Raw genomic sequence first — 15,574 nt, 5'->3', positions numbered from 1 at the left:
CTTACAAACATTTTAACACGTATTAAAATACCATTTCATCATAAAGCTTTTGAATTAAAAAAAAAAGTCAACTATTTTGTGGGGGGGGGAATAGCGAACATAATGTGAAAAAGTGGACTGTCCACTCAAATAGTGGACACCTGGCAACCCTAGCTGAGGGGGGGGGCCTGGCAAAGGCAGCAGTACCAGAGGCTCAATGGCAGGTGGGGTGATACCCCATTGGGGCAGAGCCCCAGGGTCAGCCCCAGAGAATTTGCCACAACCTCCAACCACAAGCTGGCGCAACCAGACACCTGGGGACCAAACCCTGGCTCACCTTTCTGGTTGGCCTCGTGGCTCCTTTTCCCCGCCAAGGCCTTCTCCTCCTCCTCCAGGAGCATCATCCCAGTCGCTTCCCTCAGGCTCTCGATCTCCGGGCAGCGGTACAGCAGCTCCCGCTCGCTGGAGGAGCTCGACTCCAGCTGCACGGGCCCCCGATCGCCTCGCTTCTCCCCTGCAGAGACGGAGTCCTTTTCTCGGGTGTCCTTGTTTCCAGGCAACCGGTTCCGGCCCCTGGAATCTTTGCTGCTGGGAGGCTGGACGTCTCGGCAGGGCCCGGCAGGCCTGGTGGTCTCCACGGCTGGAGAGAGAAGTAGATTATGGCAGGTTTTTGGGGGGGGAGGGGGGTGTCCTTTCCCTTGCCAGTTGGAAGCCAGGAACTCCCAAGCAGCTTCACCCAACCTGGCACCAAAACAAATGTTTTGCCCGACGACTCCGGCCAGCGTTGCTGATGGGAGTCGTAGTCCAGAACATCTGGGGGGGCGCCAGGTTGGGGAAAGCAGATTTGGAGCCCAAAAATCGCGGCACGTTGGGATTAAAGGTCTTGGCCGCTTGGGTTTTCTTGGATCAGAGGTAGCCCAGGGTTGAGAGGGTCTTCTGGTCAGCCATCTCCTTGGCCATTGTTGTCCTGGCAGGGTTTTCTAGCTGAAGTGGGCAGCCGGCTAGAGTTCAGTTTCCCACAATGCCCAACAGCAATGCAAACGGATTGGCATTGTGGGAAACTTGAAGGGCACCTGGATCTAGTTTGAAGGCAGTGCTGGGAGTGTGAACCAAGGAAAACAAAACATGGGCAGTCTGTTTGGAAGATCTCACACTCCTACTGGTGTCTCAAGACCTCAACAACTCAGGCCTCAAATACCTGAAAAAACCGGCTTTGCCCTGTGGCAGGGCCTTCTTGGTGGTGGCTCCCTGTTTGGGGGATGACCCCTGCTAGCAAGCTGCATCCATCTCCCTCATCACTCATAAGCAGGAGGAAGTTAAAACATTCCCATTCACCAAGGCATTTGATGCCGGACATAGATGATGCCTGCCAACCTAAAAGTTATTAGTTGCGGCTATTTTTAAACATTTTATTTTATTGCTTGCTGTTTTCTTAATGGCTGCCAGGGCAACTTTGGGTGGAAGTGTGGGATACAAAGTTATTATTGTTAATAATAACAATAATAATAAGCAAGCTTGTTCAAAGGTTTAGACATTTGATTATATATATATATATATATATATATATATATATATATATATGGGCCCGGGTGGCGCTGTGGTCTAAACCACAGAGCCTAGGGCCTGTTGATTGGAAGGTCGGCGGTTTGAATCCCCGCAATGACGGGGTGAGCTCCCGTTGCTCGGTCCCTGCTCCTGCCCACCTAGCAGTTCAAAAGCACGTCAAAGTGCAAGTAGATAAATAGGTACCACTCCAGCGGGAAGGTAAACAGTGTTTCCATGCGCTGCTCTGGTTCGCCAGAAGCGGCTTAGTCATGCTGGCCACATGGCCCGGAAGCTGTACACCGGCATATATACATACAGGTGAAACTCGAAAAATTAGAATATCATGGAAAAGTCCATTTATGTAAGCAATTGTTTTCATTAGCTACTGGAGTTTATTATATGAGATAGACTCATGACATACAAAGCTAGATATGTCAAGCCTTTGTTTGTTATAATTGTGATATTATGGCGTGCAGCTGATGAAAACCCCAAAGTTGAAATTGTTAATTTGGGGTTCTCATCAGCTGTACGCCATAATCATCACAATTATAACAAACAAAGGCTTGACGTATCTCTCTTTGCATGTCATGAGTCTATCTCATATATTAGTTTCACCTTTTAAGTTGAATTACTGAAAGAAATGAACCTTTCCATGATATTCTAATTAAACTTTTACAGAGATATACCAAGCATGAATCATAAAAACAAGATTCCGAGGAATCTCCTGGACTTCCAACCTCCCCTTTGTGAGTTCTATTATTGATCATTTCCTCCCGCATCTTTTATGATGGTGTAAATCTATTAAATCTCCACTGTGTCCAGAATTCACCCTTAAACTACAAGTCATCGTCCAATCCTACCAACAATTTTCACTGTTTACAATGGTCTTTAAGATGAGTTATAAATTGTCCCCAACAGTCTTAACCTGTTTTTCCGTCTATTGCTACTTTAACTTTTTGAAAGTTTTAAATTGCTGTTCGTTTCTCTCACTGATACATTTATCCTGTTCTCTTTTCCGTACGCTGCTTTCGGGGTGTGGGCATTTCCACAACCGGCGGCCTGCCAATTTTTATGAAATAAATAAAACCAACCCTCGTCCTCCCATTATCTGGATGGGAGAGACAGGGAAATGAAAACTCACCTTCCGCAGGAGGCTTCCTGGAGTCCCGGAGTAGGATCAGGTCCTCCTTGGAAGGAGCTCGTTCCTCGTCAGGCCTGGTTGTCGAAGCAGGAAGCCACGAAGCAGCCGAGGGGCCGTGGAAGTGGCTCTCGGAGGGAGGCGAGGGAGGCAGCGGCAAGGGAGAAACACGAGGCACTTCTTGGGGTTCAGTAGGTGGAGACGGAGGTGGAGAAAGAGGAGCCGACTCCTCCCAGGTAGGCGACGGAGGCTGCTCTGCCTGCAAAGAAACAGCCAGGGACTCTTGAGCTGGTCCTTCAGAGGCTGGCGGGGTCTGTGATAGAGGAGAGGTGGTCTCCACACTCGGCGAACCAGCTTCCGGGACCAGGAGTTTCGGGCTTTCAGCGAAAGCACTTGAAGGAACGGGTGCCTGATCTTCCTCTCTTGGGTGGACAACCTCCTCTGCTGTGGCACCCTCTAGTCTCGTCCCTTCTGGAATCTCTTCAGTTGACCCATCGGCTTCCGGACTCTGGATCGGCAAGCTCTGAGGTGGAGCTCTGTCGATGCTCTCAGATGGCTTCCCTTCGCCTTCACCGGGCGCAAAGACGACATCCTCGGCAGGCTGGTCCACTCCTTCCAACCCAGAACTTGGCAGCGGCCCAGCCGCCGTCTCCAACTCCTCTGAACGAGGAGGAACAACCTCCACATCTGGTGGAACTGCAACCCTGTCCATCTCCAGTCGGTCGCCGAGCTCCTCGCAAGTTTGCCCGGCGTCTTGGTCTTGACCGCCAACAACTCCAGCAACATTGCAAGTGTCTCGAGGCTCCAGCTCATCTTCGGAATGCTTCGATTCCGACAAGTCTGGCGTGACGCCCTCGGAGGAGTACTCCGGGACGTCTTCCTTAAGGCTGCCGAGAAGGCTTTGTGCTTCGGCCACCAGCAGGCTGCTCACCAGGCGGGCAGCTCCCAAGCCCTGCTCCCTGAGGTTGCCAAAGGAGCCTCGCAACATGTCGGTGATCTGCTGTTGGTCTGCAGTGGCCTCTGGAGGTTCTGCAACCAACACGGCATTCTGCCACAAGGCACCAGGAAGCTCAGGCTGGCTGGGGGCGGGAGACGGCCTCGCTGCAGCAATGGCTTCAGAATCACCCGGGGCTGTACCAGTCCTCCTCCTGGTCCCCGGCGATTCTGCAGCACCAACACGATCCGTTTCTGCATTTCCACTGGAAAGGATCTGCTGAGCATCTTCAGGCTCAGACAAATAGATCTCCTCTTCGGAAGCAAAGAAGAGGTACTTTTTACAAAGCACGGGTGACGCATCCCTCGGCCGGGCGTCGGCTAGAGGAGGCGGCTGGTTAAGAGCAGAGGAATGCAGACACAACGCCATGCTCTGCTGGGAAGGTCCCTCCGCTGTCGGGATCTTTGACGGCTCGGCCAAGGGTTCAACCTTAGCATCTTCTGTTTCAGCCACTCGGTGCTCCAGCTCAGAAACGGCTGCCGGCTGTTCTTGCAGAAGAGGAGAAGGGCTCTTCTCCACATCCTCGGCTGGGCTGCCCCATGCCTGCTCAGGGGTGCTCAGCCCTTCCCTCTCAGAGCCAGGGGATGGAGTCAGCACAAGGGTCCCACTGGAGATATCCTCAGCTGCCGTGAAGAAGCTGCTGTCCGCCTGCGAGTCGGGCATGGAGACCTCTGCCAACTCCGGGGAAGAGAGACTGGCATCCAGACCCTTTTCCTGCACAGAAGGTTCAGCGTCCACAACAGGTGGTTGGAGACCCTGAAGCAGAGCTTGAGCAAAGGTCTTCTTTGGCACCTGCAAGGGTTGCCTGGGTAGACCCTCAACCCTGCCTGTGGAAGGCGTTGCAACTGCGCCTCCTGCCGTACAAGTTCCTGGGGCAGCTTTTTCCACCTGAGCTTTGGGTTCCAAAGTATGCTGATCATCCACAGGAGGCAGAGATGCAGCCACCTCCATGCATCCTCTGTTCCTCTGAGCCTCAGGCCCCCGTCGGACAGCCAGCTTGGTGTCTTTGGTTGCTGCCTGGGGCTCCAGAATCTGTGGCCATTCGGTACATTCTTTACTACCCGCTGGCTCAGGGCGGCCTGCCTGGACAACAGCCAGCTCAAAGGCCGCAGGAACCACGAGCTCCTTCTCTTCTTTCGGCTTCTCGTCTGAGCTTGCCACCAATGCTGGACCATCTGTGGTCTCGCTGCTGGCAGGAGCAGGAGCTGCGCCCTTACTCTGAATCTGCACCAAATTCATGTTGCTGTCTCTCAGGCTAGGCTGAGCACCAGGACTCTGGAATGAGGCTGCCTCTGATCCACACAGTCCCACAGGAACCGGGGTCAAGCGCTGAGCTTGAAGCCCGTCTCCTGGCCAAACAGCACCTTCTCCTGCCGGGATCTCAGCGACAGAGTCCGCTCTGCTGTTTTCGCCACTTTCAAGTTCAGAAATAGCATCCTCTTCTCCCTTGGACGGACTTTCCCAGTCCTGGCCAGCATCAACTTCGTCCAATAGCCCTTGCTCCTCCACTGACCCAGTGGCTTCCTCTACAACCGAAGCCTCTTCCCCTAGCTGATGTTTGTCCTTGGCGTCCTCTCCGGCTTCCTCAAGATGGCTGCCTGTTTCTACCAGCGTGGGTTCGTGGCGGCTCTCACTGGGCTGAGGCTCCCTCACGCTCAGGTCTTTGGCCTCGCCAGTCTCCAAGCACAGCTTGAGATGGGCTGCACCGTCTCCTAGAACCACATTGGCAAGAGGGCCTGTGGAGGCCTCCATCTCCAGCCCAGATGAGTCTCCTGGCATCCCACAGACTTCAGCACGCTCTTCAACATCCGTGGGTGGCAGAGGTGTGGCTGCCGCCAACAAGGTGACCTCACTGTCCACGACGGCGGCGTTTTGCTGTGTGCCGTTTGGTCCCAGCAGGGGCTGAGAATCAGGTTTCGCCTCAGAAAAGATGGCCGCCACGTGGTCCTCGTTGTTGTTCATCTGGTCAAGGGACGAGGCCTCCTCGAGTTCGTCCTCCGATTCAAAGCAAGCGATAAGGCACTCCGCTGGCGGCTCGTTGTCGGCTCGAGTCGCTTCAGGCTGGTCCAAGATGGCTGCCTCACAGGATCCAAGGAGGGACACAAAGGGAGGCTCCTCCTTCTCTGGCTCAACATCGAACACCCCTCCATTAGGCCTCCCTGCTTCAGTCGAGCCTCCCCCAGAGGCGCCATCTTGGTCAAGGAGCTCCAGAAGCCGCTCCTCCGACTCCTTTAGCCTGGCACTGATGTCAAAGGAAGAGGAGTCATTGATGTCTGGAGTCGTCAGCTCCACAAACGGCATGGGATACGGCTTCGGGTTCCATCCCAGCGGGATGGCGGGGCCCGCATACACCTGGTCTACCCACTCTGCAGCTGTTTGTCTCACAGGCCGAGGCCCCTCCAAGGAGTCGTCCAGAGGCGGCAGGGCATCCGCTTCCTCATCCGTATCAAAGCAAGCAATGAGGCATTCCCCGGGATCAGGAACGTTTTCCTCAGCAGCCTCTCGCTCATCTGAGAGCGACCGGCGCTCCGGGGAGGCACAGGGAGAGCCCCTTTCCCTCAAAGGCTCTTCTCCCTCTTCACATCCAGTTCCACGACCCACGCCTCCAAAAAGAGCTGTGGGGCCCTGCTCCATAGGAGACCCCCATCCTTGACCAGTAGGGGAACTGCTGCTGCTTCCAGAACATCTGGAGGAATCGCCGGGAGCTTCAGGCACAACCGGCAACCTGGAGGCCTCTGCTTCTTCGGCGGGGAGCGAAACTTTGATTTGGTGCTCTTCATCTTCAGCCTCCTCCAGGGAGGTGCCTCTCTCTTCCCGTTCCTCCTTTTCGGCCCTCGGGTGCCCACCGTCCCCGGCAGAAGCCGTCTCTTCCTCGTCTGTGTTGTAAGCGTCGGATGAGGTCTCCATCTCGCTCTCGCTGCCTGAGCGGGATAGCGCAGGCTCCGTGTCTTCCTTCGGAGGCTCGGCCGCTTCCTGAGCAGGGGCGGCGGCAGCAGCTTCCGCGACCACGGCGTACTGCTCGACGCTGTAGAGCCGTTCGTCGTCCTCCCCGTTGTAGGAGTCCGAGTCTGAGGACTGGGAGGTGTCATCCTGGTAAGCAAAGGACTCGTCCACGCCTTCGTTGATGGAGGTTTCGGAGAGGGAGTGCAAGAAAGAGGCCGAAGTGCTGTCGTCATCCTCCACGCCGTACAGGGCGTCATTTCCCACCGACTCCCCTTGGGGGAACAGGGTGATCTCCATGGACTCCGCCTCGAATATGAGGCTCCCACGGAAAGGCAGGAGCAAAGCAGAAATCATCTGGTCACTGTCCGCGCCGTCGTCTGGGGCAGAAGCCGCCGTCTGGCTGGGCGCATCCGCCTCGGAGGGGTCCGTCCCAGAAGGGAAGGCAGTGAGCGAGCCGGGCAAGAGGCAGGGCTTCGACCCCGCAAACTCTGCAGAGTCTCCGGCTCCCGCTTCGTAGGCCGGCGGGGCCTCTGCCTTGGAAAGCTCGCAGCTCGGATCCACTTCGTCCCCAGAGTCCTCTCTGCTCTCGGGCCAAGACGGAGCTGCTTCCTCAAACCTCTGAGGGCCCGGCCTCGAGGTAGCAACTTCGGCGCCCCAGTCGCCGCCATCTTCCTCCGGGGTCGTCTGCCCGTCGTCCTCGTCCTCGAGGAACGACGAGTGGACTAAAGTGCTGGAGGAGAGGGTCTGGAAAGCAAACTCCCCCTCCAAGTCGGGAGACAGGCTGGGTCCCCGTGGGAGCCTCGGGCGGCCGTCTGCCGCCTCCGAGAGAAACTCCTCACCATCCGCCGCCGGGGCCTCCATGGCTTCCGACTCTGCCATCAGGTTGGGAGAGCAAGACGGGGAAGTGCTGCCGGTCCCCGAAGAGGCCCAGCTGCCTCCCTCGGCCGTGATGTAGGACCCCGAGGGGGAGGTGGGTGGGGAGCAGAGGCCTTCGTTGTCCGTGTCATTCTGCTCCTCACTGAGGCTCTCTTTGGAGAAGGGCTGGTGTCTGAGGTGGGAAAACACAGTCTTGATGGGGGTCGAGGGCGCCGTGAAGTACAGTTCGGGGTCCAGGCCACAGGTGTGCTTGCCAGGCAGGGGCTGGGCCTCGGCAGGCTCTACGGATAGGTCTTTGGTGAGCGCAGGAGATGGGGAAGGCAGGTCCGCCGAATGTTCACCCTGAGAGAGTGGAGGTGTCATGGCCGCCCTCTCAGCCTCCTGCGGATTCCGGAGGCCGGGGAGGGACATGCCAGCTTGCCGGCTGGCCAAGTCTTTTGGGGTCTGGTGGGGAGGCCTCGCCTGGAGGTCAGCCAGGTCCTGATCCTCCACGTCGCTCGTTTCCTCCTCCTCCTCAGAGCTGGCCTCCAAGGTGCCACGTTTGAGTGGCGCAGAGGCAGCCCCTTCCCCACCTTCCTCTTCCTCGCTGAGGCATTGCGTCTCCTCCCCCATCACTATCCGGGTGTCCAGCATGTCCACGCCCGACGGAGGTTCCCCGTGACTTTTGGGCACCACCTTGGAGGCTTTCGGGGCCTGCTCCACCACAACCTGCCCGCATTCGCTGAGGGCCACCAGGCCGGTCGCGGCGTTGCCCACGGCTGTGTCGCAGCTGGCCCCTTCGGGCTGGGGGCGGTCCTCTTTCTTCGCCGGCAGGAAAGCCGGAACGACTTTGCCACAGAGGGTGGGGTCCATGGGGAGGCCGGCCTGGCAGTCGGGCATCACCGCCGGGGACATCTGCAGCGGTGTCAGGTCATCGCTACTCGGCGTGGAGGGCGTGGAGGTGGTCCGGGAGACATCTGGGGGGTGGGGTGGGGATTGAGAAGAGATAAAAAGGGGGGAGAAGCGTTAATCCAAATCACTCCACAACAAACTAGCACCAACATTTCAGTACTCGGGTGGAAGCACAAGAACAGGCCTTTCCAGTGGTAGCTGCCGGTTTGTGGAATTCCCTTCTCCAGCGATAATAATTTTATGGGCAGCTTCCAACAAAGTATTAAAAATAAAATAAAACATGAAACATTAAAAACCTCCCTAAACAGGGCTGCCTTCAGATGTCTTCTAAAAGTCAGATAGTTGTTTATTTCCTTGACATCTGACGGGAGGGCATTCCACAGGGCAGGCGCCCTGTAACTTGGCTTCTCGCAGCGAGGGAACAGCCAGAAGGCCCTTCGGAGCTGGACCTCAGTGTCCGGGCTGAACGATGGGGGTGGAGACGCCTGGCACTATTATTGTATATCTTCAAGGCATCAGGCAAAAACATTCCTTCTTAACCAGGCCTCTGGTTTTTAACTATCTATGGTTGGGACATTTCTAGTGTATTTTTTCCCCCTCTTGGTTTTTATGTATGAAAATAGAAACTTAAAAAATTTATCACCATCATCATTCCATGATGTGGTGGCAGTGGCCCTCCAGATATTGCACAAGAAAGGGCCTTCCCTGTGGTGGCTCCCCAACTGTGGAATGCTCTCCCCAAAGAGGCCTGCTTGGCACCAACTAATGCTTGGCTTTTCCAGCAGGGAAATAGCAGTTGTCTTTTCTCATCCTGTTTACAGGTTTGCTGGCTTACTGGAGAGGAGATGGGTACCCCACCCCCTAGAAAAATTATGGACAAATAAGCTTATGGACAAATTCTTGCGTGCGATGCTCTCTCTCACACACATACGTACGGTCTAAGAGTTGGCCCATCCTGCGATGGTACTGTCTGTCCTCCCCCTTGCTGAGCCCATCCCTAGGGAGATATCCCACCCTCAGCCCTCTCTAGCTCCTGGGCTTTGTGTGATGCAAGTTTCTGAATCAATTAGAGTGTTCCCAGCATTCCGTGACACGCCTCGGCGGCTGAGCCAATGGCAGGAGAGGGCACTTAAAAAGGGGTTGGACCAAGTCATGGCAGGTAAGCCCATCAATGGTGCTTCATGCGTTCAGGTGCGCAACACATGGGAAGCCAGAGCTCAAGCTTTTCCAGGTGATTCCCCTACCTTTGCTAAGTTCTGGACGACAGAGGCAAATTCACAAAGCCCAACATTTTACCAAAAGTCCAGCTCAGTGCCGGATTTAAGTATAAGCCAAACAAGCTATAGCTTAGGGCCCCACTCTCTCGGGGGCCCCCCAAAAAAATTAAAGGAAAAACAACTGGATGTACATTTCCAAAATATAAGATAAAAAAACCCAATAAAATTAAATTAAACGTACATACAGCAACTGTGTTTTTGTGTTGTGTAGGCTCCTATGATGTAAGTCGTGGGCCACGCATACACCATATATTCAACACACACAAAAAACCAGAGACAATTTGTTGTTGACAAAGGACAGCTGGACATAGAAAGGGCCCCGTTACCTTCAGTAGCTTAAGGCCTCATCAAACTTAAATCTGGCCCTGGTCTAAGTTTTCTGTGTCTGAGACTGTAATATACAAGCATGCCCGGGGGGGGGGGGGGAAGGGATAATAGAGCTACGATTCCCCTTAATCAATCGCTTCACTACACTGGCAACATACAAATGGACAGCTTATAGACGTAGATTTATTTGGATAAATACAATGATATTCGGAATGAGTTTATACAAAATATATTCGGTTACCGACAGTTATACATGTACTGTATTAGGATAATAAGAATATACACATCTCTATATTAATGTAGGGTGATGCAATTTTTCTTTTATTTTCTTCATTCTCATTCACTTTCCATTCTTTCTCACCCCCCCCTCAACTCTACCTTTTTATAAATGAAATTTCCTTAATAAAACATGAATACGTACGTTTGTGTGTGTGTGTGTGTGTATGAGAGAGAGAGAGAGAGAGAGAGCTGGATGAGGCCAAAGGCCCATCTAGTCCAGCCTCCTGTTCTCACAGTGGCCAACTAGTTGTCCGTGTGGGACAAACTGACAAGCAGGACTCAAGCCCTGATCTTAGAATTATAGGGTTGGAAGGGACCAGGGGGGTAATCTACTCCAACCCCCTGCAACGCAGGACTCTTTAGCCCAAGGTAGACCTCGAACCCATGACTCTGAGATTAAGAGTCTCATACTCTACTGCTTGAACTTCATTACATATCTTTAGGCGCCAGGCAGAAACATTTCTCTTCCAGCAGGTGCTTGGCTGGTTAACATTCTACGCCAGGCACAGGCAAACTCGGCCCTCCAGATGTTTTGGGACTACAACTCCCATCATCCCTGACCACTGGTCCTGTTAGCTAGGGATGATGGGAGTTGTAGTCCCAAAACCCCCTTCGTGGATCACTGCCTTGTCGCGGCGAAGGGGCTTGAATTACTCAGGGAAGCTATGGACAGGTCAAGATGGACAGGTCATAGTGGAGAGTTTGGACCAAACGTGATCCACCTGGAGGAGGAACTGGCAAGCCACTCCAGTATCCCTTGTCAAGAAAACTCCATGGACAAAGACAACAGGCATATAAAAGTTATGACGCTGGAAGATGAGCCCCTCAGGTCGGAAGGCGTCCAACATGCTACTGGGGAAGAGCGGAGGACAAGTACAAGTAGATTCAGAGCTGATGAAGCAGCTGGGCCAAAGCCGAAAGGACGCTCAGTTGCGGATATGCCTGGAAGCGAAAGGAAAGTCCAATGCTGTAAAGAAAAGTATTGCATAGGAACCTGGAATGTAACAATGTAAGAATGTAAGAGAAGGGGACGACAGAGGATGAGATGGTTGGACAGTGTTCTCGAAGCTACTAACATGAGTTTGGCCAAACTGCGGGAGCCAGTGGAGGATAGGCGTGCCTGGCGTGCTCTGGTCCATGGGGTCACGAAGAGTCGGACACGACTGAACAACAAAAAGTCCCAAAACATCTGGAGGGCCAAGTTTGCCTATGCCTGCTCTATGCCTTTTTAAATGTGTTTCTGGGGGCAGAGGATTTCTCGGTTTGCTTTTGTTTTATTACACATTATTGTGTTCTCCTTTTGTGGGTTTTTTCCTGTTGCTAACCGCCCTGGGATCTTCGGTCTTCAATTTTAATAAATACGAATAAAACAATAACAGCCAGAGCCCTTTCCCCTCCTTTGGTTTCCAGCAACCGGTATTCAGAAGCATTGCCCCCTCCGACTGGGAAAACGGAGCGTAGTTTTAACTGTGCAATGTGTGATGAAATACGCACACACACACGCAAATTGTGAGATTGCAATACAATGGTGGCAACGCACAAGCTCAGCAATTAGCAGCCAGCTGGGAGAAAATAGCCGCCTCTGCCCGAAACTGGACACCAGTCCCATTTTTCTTTCCACAATGCTCAGCAGCGCCCTAGATTTTTCACCGAGCGCTCTGAGCTCAAGTGCAGAGTCATTCCCTCTCGAAGAGGCCTGGAGGAACGCCAGCTTGAAAAGGCCCATTCGTCAGCGCTCAGAAGAGGCCACACGGCAAGCCAGGTGGCCGGGCTCAGCGCCTCCGTCATCCCCACCTACGCCCATCCCTGACGATGAGCCCATCACGCCCACCCCAGGGAGATGCCCCAATTCATGGCCAAGGCTCAAGCGCACCTTCCTCGTGGCGGATTTCACAGCGACATGACGCAGAGCTTTAAGCCACTCCAATCCAGTCACCGCCAGCACACACAGAAAAAAGTAAACACCTCAAGTAGACAAGTCCGTGTTATTTTGCAATGCCTCGAGGAGCTGGAACGTGTGAGGGCATAAAGAGAGCCTGCTGGATCAGGCCCCAGTGGCCAATCTGGTCCAGCATCCCCTTCTCATAGTGGCTGACCAGTTGCCTGTTAGGAAACCAGTAAGCAGGATCCAAGCATTTCCCCTCCTGTGGCTTCCAGCAACTGGGATTCAGATCCACTTTCCTCCATGCCGCGCACCATTTCATAAACTTCCGACATGCCTTTTCTCAGAGCTGAAAGAATCCCAAACACTGCGACCATTCTTCATCGGGCTTCCATCCCCTTAACCCAGAGCTTTCCAACAGTGGCGTAGGGAGCCCTGGTGCCACCGCGGGTGGGCGGGTGCGCATGTGCCAACGCACGCATGCCAGCCACACCATGGGGCGGACGCACTGGGGCAGGGCACGCCGCCGGAGCTGTGTCCCTCCCCACTGACCTCCACTTGGAGGGCGGCTGAAGGGGACGTGGAGTGCGTGCACTGGCCCCACGCTGCCTGCAAAAGCTGTGTGGGACCAGAGTTGCTGTGTCCCTCCTGGGCACCCTCCTGCTGGAGGGCAGCTGAGGGGAGGCGGAAGGCAAGGGGCTGGAGGCCCCACACAAGAGGGTCAAGTGGCCTGCACGCCCAGTACTGTTTGTGTGGCCGGCGCTCCTTTTGAGAGTGGCACGCTGGGCTCTGGGGCACGTCGATTTGTGTGCCACCTTGGCAACGTAAGTGCCACCCAGTGTGCTCTACCCCCTGCTTCCGCTACTGCTTTCCAAACCGTGTGTCGTGACACATTAGGGTGTCGGCCACAGTGTGTGGGATGCGAGTGGCACTGTGGTCTAAACCACTGAGCCTCTTGGACTTGCTGATCAGAAGGTTGGCGGATCAAATCCCCACCACGGGGTGAGCTCCCATTGCTCTGTCCCAGCTCCTGCCAACCTAGCAGTTTAAATGCACACCAGCGCAAGTAGATAGAGAGGTACCGCTCTGGCGGGAAGGTAAATGGTGTTTCCGTTTGCTGTAGTTTCTGTCATGGTGTCCCGTTGCGCCAGAAGCGGTTTAGTCGTGGTGGCCATATTACCCGGAAAGCTGTCTGTGGACAAACGCCGGCTCCCTCGGCCTGAAAGCGAGATGAGCACCAAAACCCCACAGTCGCCTTTGACTGGACTTAACCGTCCAGGGGTCCTTTACCTTTTTACCCAGTAGGGGTTTTACGTGAACACTCTCCATGCTCCTCCCGGGCCGGAAAGGGAGTGGGCAGCCTGCCGGTTTGCTAGCAAAACTGAACTAAAGGTAAGGGTAAAGGGACCCCTGACCATTAGGTCCAGTTGCGGACGACTCTGGGGTTACGGTGCTCATCTCGCTCTATAGGCCAAGAGAGCCAGCGTTTGTCCGCAGACAGCTTCCGGGTCATGTGGCCAGCATGACTAAGCCGCTTCTGGCAAACCAGAGCAGCGTACGGAAACGTCGTTTACCTTCCCACCGGAGTGGTACCTATTTATCTACTTGTACTTGGACGTGCTTTCGAACTGCTAGGTGGGCAGGAGCAGGGACCGAGCAACGGGAGCTCACCCCAATGCGGGGGTTCGAACCGCCGACCTTCTTATCGGCAAGCCCAAGAAGCTCAGTGGTTTAACCCACAGCACCACCCAGTGAATTACTGTGTCGCAAAATGATGCACATCTAAAAAGCGTGTCGCCAACATGAGAAGTCTGGAAAGCTCTGCCTGAAGAAGAAGAAGAAGAAGAAGAAGAAGAAGAAGAAGAAGAAGAAGAGTTTGGATCTGATATCCCGCTTGATCACTACCCGAAGGAGTCTCAAAGCGGCTCACATTCCCCTTTCCCTTCCTCCCCCACAACAAACACTCTGTGAGGTGAGTGGGGCTGAGAGACTTCAGAGAAGTGTGACTAGCCCAAGGTCACCCAGCAGCTGCATGTGGAAGAGCGGGGATGCGAACCCGGTTCCCCAGATTACGAGTGTACCGCTCTTAACCACTACACCACACTGGCTCTTTCCAGAACCTTCTGCAACTTTTCGAGATCCTTTTTAAAGCGAGGTGCCCCCCTCCCCGGAGATGTCACTGGGAATTGAACCTGAACCCTCCTGCCTGCAGGGCAAATGCTCTGCCCCGGAGCCACGGGGCATGGATGCTTCCATCACCGTCGGCCTCGATGGGCTGCTCATGCCCCAACGTCTATTGATCCACTTAACGGATGAGCCTGCTCTGCAAATGGCTGAGAGATGGAACATGGAGCATTCTGAACAGCAAAGCACTAAATAATTTCTAACATAGTTTGATTATTACCCTCATTGGGAACAGGGGAAGGTTGCCAACTTTGTGCTTGCCCAGATATGAGAATCGGACTGTCCACTTCTGGGGTGGAAGTCTAGTTAATGGGCTCGATGTTACAGCCCTCTCCCCTCCACTCCCTGCTGTAGCTCCTATTGATCTGGCTCAACTCTCCGGGGACCGGGATGCAGCTTACGGGAAATGCTAGCCGGTCCCTCTCCCCCCCGCCTCAGACAGTTGCAAGCTCCACGACTCCCCATTAAGACCTTTCGGATCCTTGCCAAGGGAGGATTAAGCCTGGCTACTCTTCAGAGCTCACTTGCAGCTCAGTAAGAAGCTAATCTTGCATGGAGTGCGGGGGGTGGGGGTGGGGGAGCGTGCCTGGCAGTGCCAGTCTGCAGAATTACCCTCGCCCAAATCTGGGGTCCCTCCCGATTTCTGGCACTACAAAGAGAGTTGGAAGGTACCTCAATCTCAGGGGTCGGCAACCTTTTTCAGCCGTGGGCCGGTCCACCATCCCTCAGACCATAGAATCTTAGAGTTGGAAGAGACCCCAAGGGCCATCCAGTCCAACCCCCTGCCAAGCAGGAAACACCATCAAAGCATTCCTGACAGGCGGCTGTCAAGCCTCCGCTTAAAGACCTCCAAAGAAGGAGACTCCACCACACTTCTTGGCAGCAAATTCCACTGTCGAACAGCTCTTACTGTCAGGAAGTTCTTCCTCATGTTTAGGTGGAATCTTCTTTCTTGTAGTTGGAATCCATTGCCCCGTGTCCGTTTCTCTGGAGCAGCAGAAAACAACCTTTCTCCCTCCTCTAGATGACATCCTTTGATATATTTGAACATGGCTATCATATCACCCCTTAACCTTCTCTTCTCCAGGCTAAACATACCCAGCTCCCTAAGCCGTTCCTCATAAGGCATCGTTTCCAGGCCTTGGACCATTTTGGTTGCCCTCCTCTGGACATGTGGTGGGCCAGACTATATTGGGGGGGGGAAATGAACGAATTCCTATGCCCCACAAATTAACCCAGAGATGCATTTTAAATAAAAG

General features: G+C 54.2%; 1 protein-coding gene across 1 annotated transcript in view; it reads right to left on the bottom strand.

Annotated features, from left to right (window-relative positions):
* Positions 1 to 15,574, bottom strand: part of LOC117055746 (NAC-alpha domain-containing protein 1-like) — a 60,057-nt gene that overhangs the window by 16,816 nt on the left and 27,667 nt on the right. The window contains exons 2-3 of the mRNA XM_033165548.1: positions 2,666 to 8,431; positions 317 to 619 (exon numbers count right to left, since the gene is read on the bottom strand). Coding sequence (XP_033021439.1) covers positions 317 to 619; positions 2,666 to 8,431 — 6,069 coding nt within the window. The remainder of the gene's footprint in view (positions 1 to 316; positions 620 to 2,665; positions 8,432 to 15,574) is intronic.

This window comes from Lacerta agilis, chromosome 12 (assembly GCF_009819535.1).
Source record: "Lacerta agilis isolate rLacAgi1 chromosome 12, rLacAgi1.pri, whole genome shotgun sequence".
In the NCBI taxonomy this organism is placed as follows: domain Eukaryota; kingdom Metazoa; phylum Chordata; class Lepidosauria; order Squamata; family Lacertidae; genus Lacerta; species Lacerta agilis.
This window is presented reverse-complemented; position numbering and strand designations above follow the sequence as displayed.